The sequence below is a fragment of the Trachymyrmex cornetzi genome, unplaced genomic scaffold (assembly GCF_001594075.2).
Source record: "Trachymyrmex cornetzi isolate Tcor2-1 unplaced genomic scaffold, Tcor1.1 scaffold392, whole genome shotgun sequence".
Classification (NCBI taxonomy): Eukaryota; Metazoa; Arthropoda; class Insecta; order Hymenoptera; family Formicidae; genus Trachymyrmex; species Trachymyrmex cornetzi.
In genome coordinates, this window is record NW_017298663.1 from 863066 (window position 1) to 879097 (window position 16032).

At 37.2% G+C, this 16032-nt stretch overlaps 1 protein-coding gene across 6 annotated transcripts in view; it reads left to right on the forward strand.

Moving 5' to 3' along the window:
• Bap170 (Brahma associated protein 170kD) overlaps nucleotides 1-16032 on the forward strand; it is an 86336-nt gene that overhangs the window by 27326 nt on the left and 42978 nt on the right. For all 6 annotated transcript variants that reach the window (XM_018512140.1, XM_018512141.1, XM_018512142.1 and 3 more), the window contains exon 3: nucleotides 14832-14929. In XM_018512140.1, the coding sequence (XP_018367642.1) occupies nucleotides 14832-14929 (98 nt within the window). The remainder of the gene's footprint in view (nucleotides 1-14831; nucleotides 14930-16032) is intronic.

Consider the following 16032-nt stretch of genomic DNA (forward strand, 5'->3'; position numbering starts at 1 on the left):
ACCATCGTCAAAGTGGATATTTTTTATGATAGGCGCGGCGATAATTATGCGATGTTAATAAAAGCTTGTACGATTTCTCCTTTGCGTCGTCTTTTTAATGTTTGAGATATCGAGCTGTTGATTCGCGACGCCTTAGAGTGTTCGTCCCAGAAATAAAAAGTAGATTTGTGCACCCGGATCGAAATATTAATAGGTATAATCTCTTCCTACTCACGCGTTTACGCGACTTATCTTGGTCTTACGAACCAACGCGATGTCACGCTCGTTTTCGATACCATATAGACCAGTCGGTTTCAGCTGACCAAGTCACTTGACGCTATAATTATAATTAATTAAATTCTTCCGTTCTGCGACGCGGAACAGCCTCCCTCGAAAGACGTAATGTATCTCCCTTCCAAATTGTTTCAAACATCGCTAATTTGTATTCTACGGATGTCTCATGCGACATCATTTTTACCTTTTTTTATTTTCTTTCTTCTCTTGAAACGTAAAGTTTCTACGCCGTGGCTAACGACAACGTTACAATTCGTGCCGTGCGTTTTCTATCGGGCAACAGCTTTTATGTCGCCGTTCACACGTAACGCACCGTTGCGTTGGTACGTCACTTAGCGATATAATGCGGATGCCTGATACAACACGTACTCAACTGCGATGTAACAGGCATCTTATTCGAACCTGCCATTAACAAAGGAGAACCAACGCGAATAATTGAGGCAATAAAGAATGACCGGATCGTATCAACGAGATATAATCTGCACGAACGTCTCCGGATTCGAACGTTCACAAAGGTTTCTTTTTTTTCTGTTCATTGTACATATTATGCTGTGTTGAAAGAAGTGAAAATATTTTAATATGTTAAAAAATAATCTAACGGGGAGTTGCCGAATGCATATCACTTAACCTATTTTTATTATATTTTTCATTTTTGTATCTTGGCATTGTTGTACGCAAATAAACAATGGCAATTGTAACTTAATTGATGCTTACATAAAGAAAATAACGTCTGAAGTTGGCACTCCCACTACAAAAAAAATTCGCTCGTATACCATAATTAAATGCTAATTTAGTGCTAATTTATTGGTCTAGTCCCGAATTTTGTGCTTCTTTCCATTCGCAGGGAATTAATTTAAAAAATGGGGGTGCTCACTTTACGTTACGCTAGCACCCTCACTTCCGTAAATCACATACAGAGTACTGTAAACAAAAAAATACATATACCAAAATGTTTTACTTTTTTGCTCTAAGATACTACAAAGAAACTTCGAGAATTTTGAATAATTATATTTACACAAATACCAGTCGCTATATCACTATACCATCGCGGTACTTCTGGTGAGATTTTTTACCTTAAACAATGAGCAATAAATTCAGAATCGGGATATTTTTGGAGCAAATAATTCTAGAAACATTTTAATATCAAAATTGGCCAGCAATTAATTGCTTTCATGTACTTTACTCTTTTACGCGAGCTAGCACCACCACATAAGTTGACGTTTTTTATATCTTAAAATATTTCCAGAATTATTTAATTAAAAAATATCTCGATTCTGAATTTATTGCTCATTGTTTAAGGTAAAAAATCTCACCAGAAGTGTCGCGGTGCTAGCGCACATATAATGACCGATATTAGTGTAAGTATAATTATTAAAAATTCTCAAAGTTTCTTTGCAGTATCTTAGAGCAAAAAAGTAGCAAAACATTTTGGTATATGTATTTTTTTGTTTACAGTACTCTATATGCGTTGTTTTATGGAAGTGGAGGTGTTAGCGTAACGTGAAGTCATCTCCACTTTTGAAATTAATTTTCTGCGAATGGAAATATGCACAAAATTCGGGACGCAATAAATTAGCACTAAATTAGCACTGAATTATGGCATACGGACGAATTTTTTTTTGTAGTGGGGATGCCAGCTTCACAGACGTAAGAAAATAAGTAAGTACCGAAGCACGCAGCAGCATAGTGAGGGCCGGTGTGAAGTTGGCACCCCATTTTGGAAAAATCGATATTTTATACACAGTTCCGTTTGCACCCGCAATAGTTCTACAGTTCCTGCTAAGTTTTAACAATAGTTCCGCTGATTTAGCTAAAAAAAAAAAAAAAATTTTATAGATGGGGTGCGAACTTCGCGTGGCACCCCAAGTATCGCAAAAATTAATTTTTATCACGAAATTCTAAAGTTCTCGAAGAGTTCTATAGTTCCTGATAGGTTTCAGCGACAGTTCCGGCCTCTAAGTATTTTTAAACAATTTTTTAATGTCAGAGCTGGCAGGCACCCCACTACAAGAGTAAAGTACACGTAACGGTTCCCGTCGACTTCTTCGTTAACAGAATATTATCTTTAATAGATATTTTTTACACACTCTTAAGGAAAATTTTCGGAATTTATCTCGATATTCTGAGGATATATTGCGAACAATGTTGCTGTGGACATAGGAATATCAGACGTGACCTTTTTAGTATATTCTCAGGATATTCTCAGAATATAATGTGTTATCTGGGTCGAATGCTTTTTCTATTGCTTATAATTTTTTTTATGTTCTTTAATGTCTAATGTTTGGATTGAAAAAAAAACACTGTTTACGCTATGTTTGAGTCGAATTGAGTTAATTATGTCATACCCAAGTGCGTTGTACACATAGTGTAGCGTTTATGGTTGAAATAACACAATTAAGGTGTAAATATTATAGATTAGGAAATAATTATATAATTGGTCTTAAAAGTAAATATATAAAAAAGTTTCTACGATTGATTTTACGCATTTCGTTATTAACGATATGGGTACATAATTCCGCTCGCGTTTGTGCGTGCTGCCCCATTTTCCTATATAGGAGCCGCGATATAACGTTCGCGTGCCATGCTCGAAGATAATACGTATTGTGACTAAATCATAGAATAACGCTACAGAATATGACGCAATTGCTTGAGCGAATTTAAATGTGCCTGGTAAGTAGGTAAAGCACAAAAAATATATCAGAATGCTTTTGAGATGTTCTCAGATGTTAATCGCGGAGAATCTTGTATCCACGATTTGCATTCACGCAAACAATACATGATGGCTTTCCCATTGTGAATATCTTACGAACACTTACGTATATACCGAGAATATAATGAAGAATACAGTTTTTCGCGCTTAACAATGTCGTGGACGGCACGTATAACACTTATTGTACAATATTATAACACGTCTGCGCGATCAGAATTTTAATTGAGAAATGACGCATTGATAATAATGGCGAAAAGATCGCATGAGTAAAATACGTAAAACATAATATTGGTTTATTGTCGTTATGAAAACACGTACGTTCGTCTTTCTACGGAGAGTGCGATGGATGGTATTATGTATGTACATATAGTATGTAATAATAAAAAATGATAAAGCTGCCAATAAATATACGCAAAAACGCGTGTCGACGATTACGGCGAAAATCGAATCGGCTGCACGACCATCGGATGAATTTGTACATCGATTTATCAGCCCACGCTTTTTCTCTCTTACGTGCTTTTCTAGAAGCTGTAAAATAAGCCTAGCGTACTAATTCTTACAGCCGATGTATATATAATAGATATTTTAGAAGTGCTAGTATATAATGCTCTGAAATTTTCTTGAAAAAATTTAAATTCACGCAAAAATCTTACCTCGTTTCATATCGTCTCGCATATCTTATTTCCGTCGACTCTTATCGTGTGCATTTATGCACGACGTGCATAATGATCCAATAGAATTTTGCCTAAAGCACGAACTAAATTCTTTTCCTCCTTTTCTCTTTCACCTCTTATGCCATATGCTACTTTTGCCATATCATTCGTTTTGACGTTACATTCGGCCGCGCGCGCTGGTCGAATGTAAAATTCACGCATAAAAAATTCGGCCATCCAATGTGTAGTATTTTCGCTCGAGGCCGCTGGATAACTCAAAACAAATTCACGTAAGTATGCCATACGACGACGGTACACTCGCGGATAAAAAGTTTGTTGAAAACTACGTACGTACTTCTAATCGTGCTGTAAAAAATACGCCGCAAATTCCCGTCCTGAGTCTTAATGACCGTCTCACTTATGTAACTTGTATTATATTATGTCTCGATGAAACGAGACTGCGGTGCGCGATATTTCTATATAGCATCGATTACGAAGCAGATTTTCATCGATCAATCGCGCAGTCATTAAGCAGGAATTTTCGAACGTTAATCTAAATTATTGTGTATTGTACGATAATACGCGAGTGAAAACATTCGCGATATTACGATACATCAACGCGCGCGATATAAGATTGTCCGTTTTACGGTCAGATCGATACTCGGCGCTCCGACGACTCATCATATGTCGCACGATGCCGAGACGTTTTATCGCAGCACGGATATAAGGCAGTATTTCCCAATAAAGAAGCGTAATAACGGACACTTTCATGTGTAATTACGGATACGGGTCAACGTGCGATTTGTGACTGTAGAAGAATTTTGTAAATTATTGTTTAAAGAGAGAGATATAGGTATATTGAATATCAGACACTTATCGTTTCGTTGAAGAGTGACACATCTTAAAATTAGCAACTTTTTAGTAAAGCATTTTTTTAATTTTGCATTTGAACAACGTTTCAAGATAATGAATACGCATAACTTTACTTTCTTTCCATGTTATATTTTCAATTATGGATATTCTTCTCTCTGAATTTCTTGGAGTGAAATCTCACTCCAAAACAGTTAAAATACTGCTACTATCAAAAAAGAATGAATAATTTGCACTTTCGAATAAAGGTGGCAGATTTTCTCTTTTTGAGTGAAATTCAGTCCAAAGGAAAGAAATCTCACTCCCTTTTTGGAGTGAATCTGACTCCAAAAGTGAAACTTACTCCAAAAAAGAGTGAAAATCTACGATTCTTATTCAAGAGTGCAAATTTTTCACTTTTTTTCAATAATAGCAATATTTTAACTCTTTTAGAGTGAGATTTTACTCTAAGAAATTTAGAGAGTTTGAAACTATGTTATGAGTTTTTAAAATTTGAACATTGCAACCCTATAGAGTGTAAATTTAATCCTTCAATTACATAATTCAACACTTTTGAGACCTGAATAAACAAAGTATTTTTCGATGGATTTTTGTTCCTTGAAAACGAATTCGGTCACGGAATTGACCTCTAACATATCAGGTTTCCGAGAAAATTGAGATTACATTTGCCAAAATTGGCGTTTTTCGTCATATTTACCATTTTTTTGTCACTAAAGTAAACTTTTTTTCAATTTTACGCCACTTTAAAAAAGTATTATTTTTTATCTATGAATAAATAAATTATATATTTATTAGTACGATTTTTTCATGCGTAATTAGCATATTATAAATCATTAAGTAGAATAGATAATATGATTATTAATATTTATAAATATATAAAATGTAAATATTATAATAGTAAGAAATAAACAATTTCACGGAATAGTAAGGGTTCCAAAGTGCGTCGTGACTACGTTTCTATTCAGTAAAAATATTTGGATACGTAATGTGGAATCTCTGACAGTATGCATTATAATAAACGTACTGTGATAAATATCAATTTATTTTGTAAATAAGAGATAGCAAGTTAGCATTTAAAATGGCGTAAACGAAATTAAAAAAAAAATTTTGGCCGCAAAAAAAAAGGTAAATCTAGCTACAAATGTCAATTTTGTGCAGGACAGATTTAACGTTAATTTCCTCGGAAACTTAACGTGTTAGGCTAATTTCGCGGTCGGATTTATTTTCAGCAAATAAAAATCCATCGGAAAACACTTCGTTTATTCAGGTCGCAAAAAAGGTCCATTTTTATTGTTAACTGTGTTATCAAAGTTGTAACATCTTCTATATAAACACATTCGTTTGAAAGTTACAAATGTGTTGCTTTTTCACAAAAACATATATTAGTCTTTAGGATAAATTTTATTATATCTCAAAAATACTAATTTTTTTATTCGTGTCGCTTTCCTATTAACGGAGTAATGTTGATGATATGTTGATGATAATTTCAGCGAAGTATGTTTATATTAAAAATATAAATTGTCAATGCACCGCACGAAATAACCGAGCAAACTCAGCTCTTTCACAAAACGAGAATGCATGATGCCATCGTTCATTATCCACACCTCTAAAGAATGCACGTGGACCGTAAGATGCATTTCAAGCATAAACCTGCCTGGCGCATGTCGGTATAATGAAGGTTCTCTTTGTCGGAGCAAATCCGTCGCTCTTCAGTGGAAACTAAACCGAGGTATTTCCCTTTTTTTGTAACCGCGTTTGTCGTTCAGTAGCAAACACGCATATTCCTTCACTGCGAGGAAATAAATAACGACATTGCGCTTTCGTATATACGAAGTGTACCATTAACTTCGCAAAAATAGACGATGAAGATGATTCGTAACGATTCGTTCATTATCAAATTAATTACGTAACTGGTATGTATAACTGATTCTTATGAGGTACAGGTCGTCAACTCACCGATCAACGATCTTTGGTATTATCGCCGACATCATGAATACGCACTAGCACTTCTGCGAGAAGGCTCTTCCGGGAGTTTCATGTAAATTATAAGAACCGGCGTTGTGAACACATGCGCCGCGCGGGTACGGACTTTGAGACCGAGCTGTGCATTCCCGGCGCTTCTCGTTGGCCCGAGCGAACGACTTCTTCGACGCGCTTCCGCACGCGCGAGGAACCAGACACTCTCGTGCTTCCTCGCAAGTGCTCGGGCTTACGGCCAGACGGACACGCGCCGCGCCGTGCTCTTTCGCTCTCCTCTTCCCTCTGCCTGCACACACCGTTTCTCGCTCCCTCTCGCCCTCTCCTCCCGTCGTGCGCTCACGCCGCACGTGAGTACGCACGCGAAGACTTCTTCGTCCGTTCCCCGCGCGTTCATTCACAGTTTACAGTCAGTCAGTCACCAGCACACCTCCGCCGATCAGCTGATCCTGCCGCCGCCACCGTTGCCACCACCGCCACCGCCACCGCCACCGCCACCGCCGTCACCGCCGTCACCGCCACCGCCACCGCCACCGTCGCAGATGATGACGACGACCACATCAGCAACGGCGGCAGACTGCGCGTCGCCAACCCCTCTGCCCTCCTTCCCTTCTAGATTTCGCGCCCCTCTCCCACCCTATCCACTACTACCATCTCCTCCTCTTCCTCCTCCTGCCGCTGCTACTGCTGCTGCTGCTGTTGCTACTACTACTACTACTATACTACTGCTGCTACTACTGTTACTACCGCTGCTATTCCCTTGAACCCCCTCCCCTTCCTGTTCTGGTGTGGACGATCAGCTGACTGGAAACTGTTAGTCGCCACCAGCCGTGGGCCTGCGAGCCCACGTGACACGCGCTGCGGCTATTCCGCTGCGAGCAAGCATCGACTCCGTTTAGTTTCGCGGGGCGCAGCAGCCGTCAAAGGCATGATGTCGGATCGCGACGCATCGCGGATGTTTTGCGACTAAGCGTTGTGCTTCTTGCAGCCGAAGTAACGACAGTGATCGTATCCCCATCATCCTGCTTCGAAATTGTTACGACTACTGCAACGACTAAATTAGGCAACGTTCTCTTAACTTAATACGTTGAATGCCTCGAAATTTTTGTCACTGCACTAGACTCGTGTCGCAAAAAGTACTATTATAAAATACAACAGAATCAACGCGATATTTAAAGGTATATGAGTCAGCGCTAAAGAGACAATTGATTAATAAATGCTTTCGTGAAGCATTTGTCATTTTTTGTGCAGTTTTTAGGGATAATAAACTTATGTATCTTTATAAAATCTTGTCGAGTGAGAGTTCCGTGTTATATATTGTACATTTACGTTAATAAACGCGCGCCTTTAAAGTGAATTAGTAATTAACAATTACTACGATATCATGTTGATCTTGTTAAAGGAGAATCCGCTTACATCACTATATATAGTGGTAATCCAGTTTCGCGTAATGAAACACTGCTATTGGAAAAGGATAAATTCTCGAGTTACGTGCTTCAGCTGGCCTTCTCAAATTGAGTATTACAAGTGTAGTACTGGTAATTACGACATCTCGTTAAACGCTTTTCACATTCGTCTTATTTCTTTATGTTCTTGCGAGAGGTAATAATAATATCAAATTACAATTGTATTTTTTTCGGAGTAATAACGTTATCTATCGGCATATATTAGACAAATTCTTACAATATTTAATAATGTTATATGTATACCTATACCAAGTATTAATTCTGATAAAAAGGCGATAATCTGCAAAATTATATCGAGCGATCAAGTCTCAGTTCAATCGCGATAATCAATTCTTCGATATCGATCGATTCATTCTCATCGATACCCGATACGAGTTAGTCGCAATTATGGCTGTAATCAACTACGAACAAGTTTATTATAAAAGTGCGTGTATAATAAACGCGAACGGCGGCTTTCGTGACGATATATTACAATTGTTAATTCTTGAGACCAAATTAATATCCCACTTATAGAATATTAATCCAAGCAGAAATTTTGATCAGGCTTTGACCTACTAAGCATGCCCTGATGCCTAATCAGGAACCTAACTCATCGGATAACCCTAGTTAGGCCCCTGACTGTAAATGTAACGTCGAGAATTAAAGCCTGATTATGTTTTTCTTGCCAAGACATGATTGCCACTTATTGTGCCTAAAAATATTGTGATATAAGAGATAAAAATTAATAAGTCCAGTTTTATTATTAAAATAAGTATTATTGATTAGCATAATCTCTAATTCCAAAATACATACGACAAAATTATAATTAAAAAAAACCATTTCCCTCTGAATGTGGGAATTAATTTTGTGATTCTTCGAAGCAATCATCCATTCGAAAGCTGCAGCTCCAACATTGTTTGATCTCTGTAATTGTACAGAAACTGCTATTTCGTTGATTCATGAACACTAAATGTTAATGAATAGCTGTGACATATCTAGTCAATATAGTCCTATTAGACTTATTTGGACAGTTTAACTGAACATCCAATCAGTTACTACTTATTACCTAATATTACTAATTTCTCTTGATATACAAAAATATTGCATAACTAAGCAAAATTAATCGGATAATTATTTAATTTAATAGTCTTCAATAATCAAAATTATATTCATTTAAAATTATATTCAGTAGATGCTTTTGTACGAAATTAATGAATCTGGCAAAAACAACTCTAAAACAAAACGCTCTATCCTATGAAGTGAGATATTAAACTTAATTTAATGATTGTTAACGATTGTTTATAGATTAGCAAATCTGTCATGTAGGGCATACTCTATCGCTTCCTGATTAGACCCAAGTAGAGAATTCCTAGCTAGGGCACTCTATTATTCTTGGTCGTGGCCTGACTGTACGTTAGGCATTCCCGAATAAATTTCTGTTCGGGAATATAATTTATATAGTTCTTCCCTCAAAGGGCTCTAAAATTTATTGTGATTTTGCGAGCGAATTTTTTTTTCTCTTAAAATTTTTGGATAGAGGACATTTCTACAGCTCTGTAGAAGATTATCAGAATTCGAAACAATTCCATTGGAAGTAAAAATATTACCAGTGTAACGAATGCTTAGTCATCAGGATCTTTTTTTGAAACAAGTTAGGAACATTAATAACATAATTGGAGATTATACGTCAAAACTTTCCAAATTTTAAAAGCAAAATGGTATTTTTAACAGAGGTTAATTATTATTATCACCGTCACTTACAGCAATGCTACTGTCCAGAATTTTAATGGCACTCGCCTTACAATCATGCGATGCATAAGAAGCGGTGATGTTCATGCGTCACGTCGTGTTTATGCATAAGTGATCGTCGCACGTGTTCGCGACATGGTACACGAGATGAGACACATATAAATTTCGTTGCCAAGCGAGCATTTCTTTATGTAACAGAGGTCTAGAGGAAGAGGTTTCACTTTGCGATGATAAATTGTTTAAACAAGTTGCAGCTTGGAGCAATGAGACATTTGATTCCCCCTGAACTAGCTTGTGATTTGAACTTAATCTTGCTTGACACTTTGTCGATTCCATGGATTAAATTTCTCGCGAGATAATAGAAAGGAAGAAAAAAAATAGAAAGATATGAAAGTATCTCACTAGAGTAGGAATTGGGGGAAGCGACCGACAATCGGTGAAACATTCATTCGTGCGGAATCGCATCCCCTGGGGTCGAAATCAGCCGTTACAATTGGCTCTCGTATCTTGGATTCTACTGTAGGTGCGCGCTAGAAAAAGAAGCAGAAGACGCGGGAGAGTCATAGGCGCAGCGCGTGTTGCGGCAGCGTGTATTTGGCGTGAAGGAGTGGGGGGAGAGCGAGCGAGCGAGCGAGCGACCCGCGAAAGAAGAGGGGGCAGGAGAGAGCCAGCGAGAGAGAGAGAGAGAGAGAGAGAGAGAGAGAGAGAGAGAGAGCGAGAGAAAGAGAGGAGAGAGGGGGAGAGAGAGAATGAGAGGGGGGGGGGAAGAGAGGGACCATGTCCTACCTCAACTACCACGTGGTACCGAAGACATTTTCATCATGCAGTGTGCTTCGATATCCACGTGGGTACGTCGTTCGACGCTCCCGAGGAACTAGTCCGCGCCGCGCATGCGTCGCTTCGTGGTCACGCCGTGCTATTCGCATTGCTGCATCAAGGTCGAACAAAGTCGCGCGATTACAATCTCGTGGCAACGGTGATGGTACCGATCTATTATCGCGTCCACTCGGTAAATCAACTTCAAGCAGGAAAGAATGCCGCATCGTTCTCCAGCGTATGCATCTTCTTCCTAGCACGTAGATTTGAGATCTGTAAAAAAAAAGTGTTCTATTCTTTAGCCGTACCCTCTTAATTCTAATGAACTTTCCTCTAATATATGACTTCAAGAAGATACTCTAAAATGTAAAGAAACATCCTATAACCATGCTAGATTTACTAAGATTGCAATCCTCTTATAATGCTAGAGGAAACTAGAAGAATCTGTTTTTTAGTGACATGCACATCGCTTCGGTAAAGAGTTTTTCATACATAATTACATATAAATGATTAATCCAATTTTATTGTTAAAATGTTATTAATTAGCATCACATTTTAAGGATGCTATTCCATTTGTGCGTTTTTGTGGTATAACGCGACAAATATATACAGGATAGAGAGGTTCTCCGATCTTTCTATCCTGTAGCCGATTTGACTACACAGGCTTGAAAAATTTATTATATGACAAAAAACACAAATGAAATAGCACTCTAACATGAGTAAAAAAAAAACAGATTTTTCAGAGGATTATTCCAAAACTTTAGAATCTCTGAGAGACTTTTCAACTGTGTATTTGCAGATTCTTTCTTATAGAACTCCTGGACATTTTCTTCTTACGAGTAACGCGTCCATCTCATGGCGAGATCGTATACTTACTTAGCACATCTTTTTACTTCAAGAGAATTTTATTTAGGTTATTATAGTGAAATTTTTTATAGAGAAATTTAATTTTATAGTTCATGCATCCACTTTTTTTTATAGATGCTCATAATACGTGTTATAGAATCAGGCATATGTTTCATGTAAGATTTTTTGCTTAGAGGGAATGTTAAGAGGAATTTCCCACTTATCAGTAAAAAAATTTTTTCGGGTAAACTGTTGCAAGTACGTTGGATACGACTGATGTCACAGACTGTACTTACTCGATATTTTAAATTAATATAATGTAGGCTATATCTTACTTAACCCAAATATTCTTGTTGCGTGGAGCTAAGATAAGAACATAGAGGTTTGGCATCAACGTTTCGTAAAATTATCATCTCAAAAATTTTGTTTCAACAATAAGTTTAATATCTCACCAATGCTACGTTATTGACATTTTGCATCCGCGTTCTTAAAATACTCATCGCGCGTGTTCTGTCTCTCGTCAACTATTATTACTCTGTTATCGAGCAACGCGCTCGACCGGACGTTTGCGGTCGTCCACGGCGCGGCGCCACGTTTCCGATTCATCGACAAGGGTCGCGACGGCGATGATGGTGACGACGACCAGAATAGAGCGAAGACACAGGCGCCGATCCAGGGAGCACTGACCTAGTATGCCTGGTCGTCGCTGAATTTACGAATCACGACTCCCGCGCCACCTCCAACCCCTTTCTTTCTCCTCCGCCTCTTCTGTCGTCGCCGTCATAGCTCAGAGCGCACTTTGAGAGCGCAGGTTGCCGCCGACGATTCTACATCGCGTGGTCACGTGTCACATTTGTAGAATCACGTGCTTAGTCCGCGGGCGCGAACGTTGATTCTGGAATCTTGCGCATAGCCGAGACGGGAAAACATCTGAATAAGGCTTAGATGTTTATTTGTACCAATATCGGCTTAAGTTATTTTTGTTTTTTTCTAGTTCTATGAATTAGATAAAATAAAGAGTAAATTAGATTGAAATTAAAATTAATCTGCATTCGTAGAAATGGATTTTGTTTTCATTTTTTATTCCTTCAATATTTAAAAACGTTCGATACTTACAAAATCAATTTGTTACATTTATTCTATGTATAATTTTTTTAATGTTATATATGTAATTCCCTGTTTTAATGATTATCCGTAATCTTTTGTTTAATCTCTCTCGAGTAATGAATGACCATTTTGTATCAAATTTGTTCCTAAAAAAATTACGGATTTCTATTAATTGATCACTCTCAACTATTTGATATATTCTTTGTCGTATTTAGAATAAATGAGATCATTATGGATCCACGCGATTAATTAAGAATGAAGACATCTTAATGTATCCTTATTCATGGTAAATATGTCAATAGGGGGGGGGGAGGGGGAACTAGATGACCTTGACTTTGCGTACGTTGTCAAGGTCATGACAGCGTTTTTCACTGGGCCGCACTGAGTGCGCACCAGCAGCACTGCACGAGATTGCCGGAAGTGCGAGTTTCTTGCACTCCCAGCTAAACACAGCTACAGGTTCAAATGCCACGAAGTACAATATTTCTTCTACTGTTATTGTATTAGTAAATAAAAAATAAATAATTTCACTGGGCCGCACTGAGTGCGCATCAGCAGCACTGCACGAGATTGCCGAAAGTGCGAGTTTCTTGCACTCCCAGCTAAACACAGCTACAGATTCAAATGCCACGAAGTACAATATTTCTTCTACTGTTATTGTATTAGTAAATAAAAAATAAATATATTAACAATAATAAAAAGTGTGTCTATGTGTAATCTCTTTATCTACACTCTGCACCAAGTCAACAAAATTTTCAATTTTACGAATTTTACGTGGAATTTCATTCAGTAAACATTCATCTTCATCACTACTATTGGACGATGACGAAAACAGCAAATCACTCAATCGTTCAAACGCAAACCAAGCTGTGAAAACATTCTCAACTTTTCATGTTGCCACATTGCACTAAACCGACACCGCCTTTTGGAACTCGTGTCAAATTTCCGCATTCAAATGCAAAAACTCGGCACCAAATTTCCTAGCGCGCACCGTTTCCGTACTTTCCGTGCACAAACATCCAGTGAAACACGCTGCTCTCGTCTAGTACGCACACAGTGTACACCAGTGCGACCAATGAAATACGCTATGAGTGACCTCCAACAAAAGTTTTAACCATCTCTTGTTATTCAGTCGCTCGTCATTTAGAAGTTATTAACAAAAAAAGTTTAACGAACAACTTCTCATTTTTTATATATACATATAACGTTAAAAACTATCCCATATCCTCTCCTACTTATGTAATAACTTGCCACGAAATGAGATCCACCCCACCCCACCTCCTCCTGTTTAGGAGCGCACGACTTTCCATGCGAAGCGAGGTCTACCCCATCTCTAACTTTCTTAACAGGGGGTGTGATGTAGACCTCGCTTCGCGTGGAATATATTGTATGTGGCAGAAATAAGATGTTATTTTAAAAAACTTTTTTCTTAATAACTTTTTAACGAATATTGTAGCGACGGCTACAATTTGTTGGAGATCACTCGTGGCTTTGACAATATATACATCAAGATCATGGTCATCGGGGCTGGCCATCGGCATATTTACCACGTATACATTTCGTAAATTATTTAAACTAAATTTGAATTAAATTTAATACATTTTTTTTTTTAGTTAAATTGTTGAACTTCTTTGTTTTAGTCGAATTAACTATGGCTGTGTTCCGTTATGCACTGCAAGTACTGAGAATCTATAATACATATTACGTATACTGTAGATTTTTAGTACTGTATATCGGAAGTGTATATCGGAATGTGACTTATATATTGAGTAAAAACAGTGATTTATAGAAATGTTTAAAAATAACTCAAATTGAGTAAAATAAAAACAACTTCACATGAATAAGGAGAATTTAGTGTTCTTTTTGTTCTAATTTATTGCTCTAATCCCGACTTTGGTACTTTAGCCGTTTAGCAAGAAATAATTTTTCTGCTGACTCTTAATAAAGTTAGAGAGAATGCACATTAAAAAAAATAATAAAAATATAATAAAAATACTAATACTATAATTTAGTGCTAATTATGTGTTCGTAATATAAATTAGTTCAAATTTCGGAGCGCTACTCTTTACAAAAAATCACCTTGTATGCGTAAAAAAAAATATATGTCCCTTTTGCTATAAAATCAATCGGCAGAATTTTATGAAACTTTCTGTGAAATATCGTGTACTGTCCTACAAAATATCCTACATGCGAACGATTTTCATGCTCCATCTCTTATGCGCGAAAACCACCCCTAAAGCGTATTGCGAGCTCCGCGTACACACACGTTATATTTACAAACAGTTTTATTAAATACAAACGCGACTAATTTTACAAGTTTTGGATCGGTGTGTAAATATTCCATAATCTCAAATAATCTTTACACGCCTTTTTTATTAATTACAGGTCAATACTAGAAATGAATGGGCGTCATTGTGCGAACAGTTTCACCTGCCCGGTGGTTGCATCAATAGTGGAGTCGGCCTTAAACAAATTTATCTTCGGTAAGTTTTTTCTTGTAGATCTGATATGACAAAATTTAAAAGATTAATATACTTTCTCTTAGCAAGAAACTCTGGAGTTTGCTGACACCAAAATCTGTAACACACACATTTAACGACATTAGCGTTTGTGACCCATTTAACCCTTCATGGTCCTCCCGGATCAAAATGACCCGAGCATCGTCTTTCACACTAAATTATAATACCTTCCTGCCTTCGGAAGGGCGCTTACCTGCCATCTACTAGAGGTTTGAAGTTTCAATTATCGATAGAGATGCTTAAAGTTTTTAATCGGACTGTTAGTATGCGTCTAGCAGCCATTCGCGCAAAAAGCATTTTTTTTTCTCGAGTCAAAATGTCAGCAAGTGTGACCAACACGTCATTTTAGTTAAAAAATTTATGATTTATATTTTTGCATTAAATTGCAAAAATAAGCAAGATGCGGATTATGTCCTTCAAGTAAGGATAAAAGAAACGGTTAGGAAAGAATGTCCGTCATGTCTACGACCTACGTGTGATAAATACACTCTTTAAATCTGTATCAGTGGATAATGAAGTTGTATACTTGGTACTGAATTATCAGCATGTCATTAGCATATTTGGCACTGGATAATCAGTTCAATTTAATTATAAAAGAAAAGAAATTTGAGCATTATATAATTAAAATACCGGTTTGCACACGTTTTAGCGCGCATCGAACAAACAATTAGGTTTTTGCAAGACATCAACATTCGGTAATTGTTGAATTAACCTCCTTACCTCCTCGAGGTTGATAAAATAAACTCATTCAACGCATTTTTGCACTACATGAAAAATTTGCCCCGCGAACCGAATTATTAATTGTTATTAATTAAAGTTGACAGATATCCAGAGGAAATTTGTTGCATCGATGGCATAAAGGATTAAACAAATTTTCTGCTTTACAGACAAATATTAACCAAGCAAATACTCTGCTGTAATCTATGCCACCATCGATATGACAGATTTCCTAACCTGAATAGTCATCAACTGTAACGATTAATATCTCGGTCCACGGGGTAATTTTTTTGTCAGATTCGTTCATTCCGTACAAAAACGTGTCGAGTAAGTCTAAAATGTGTATTGCA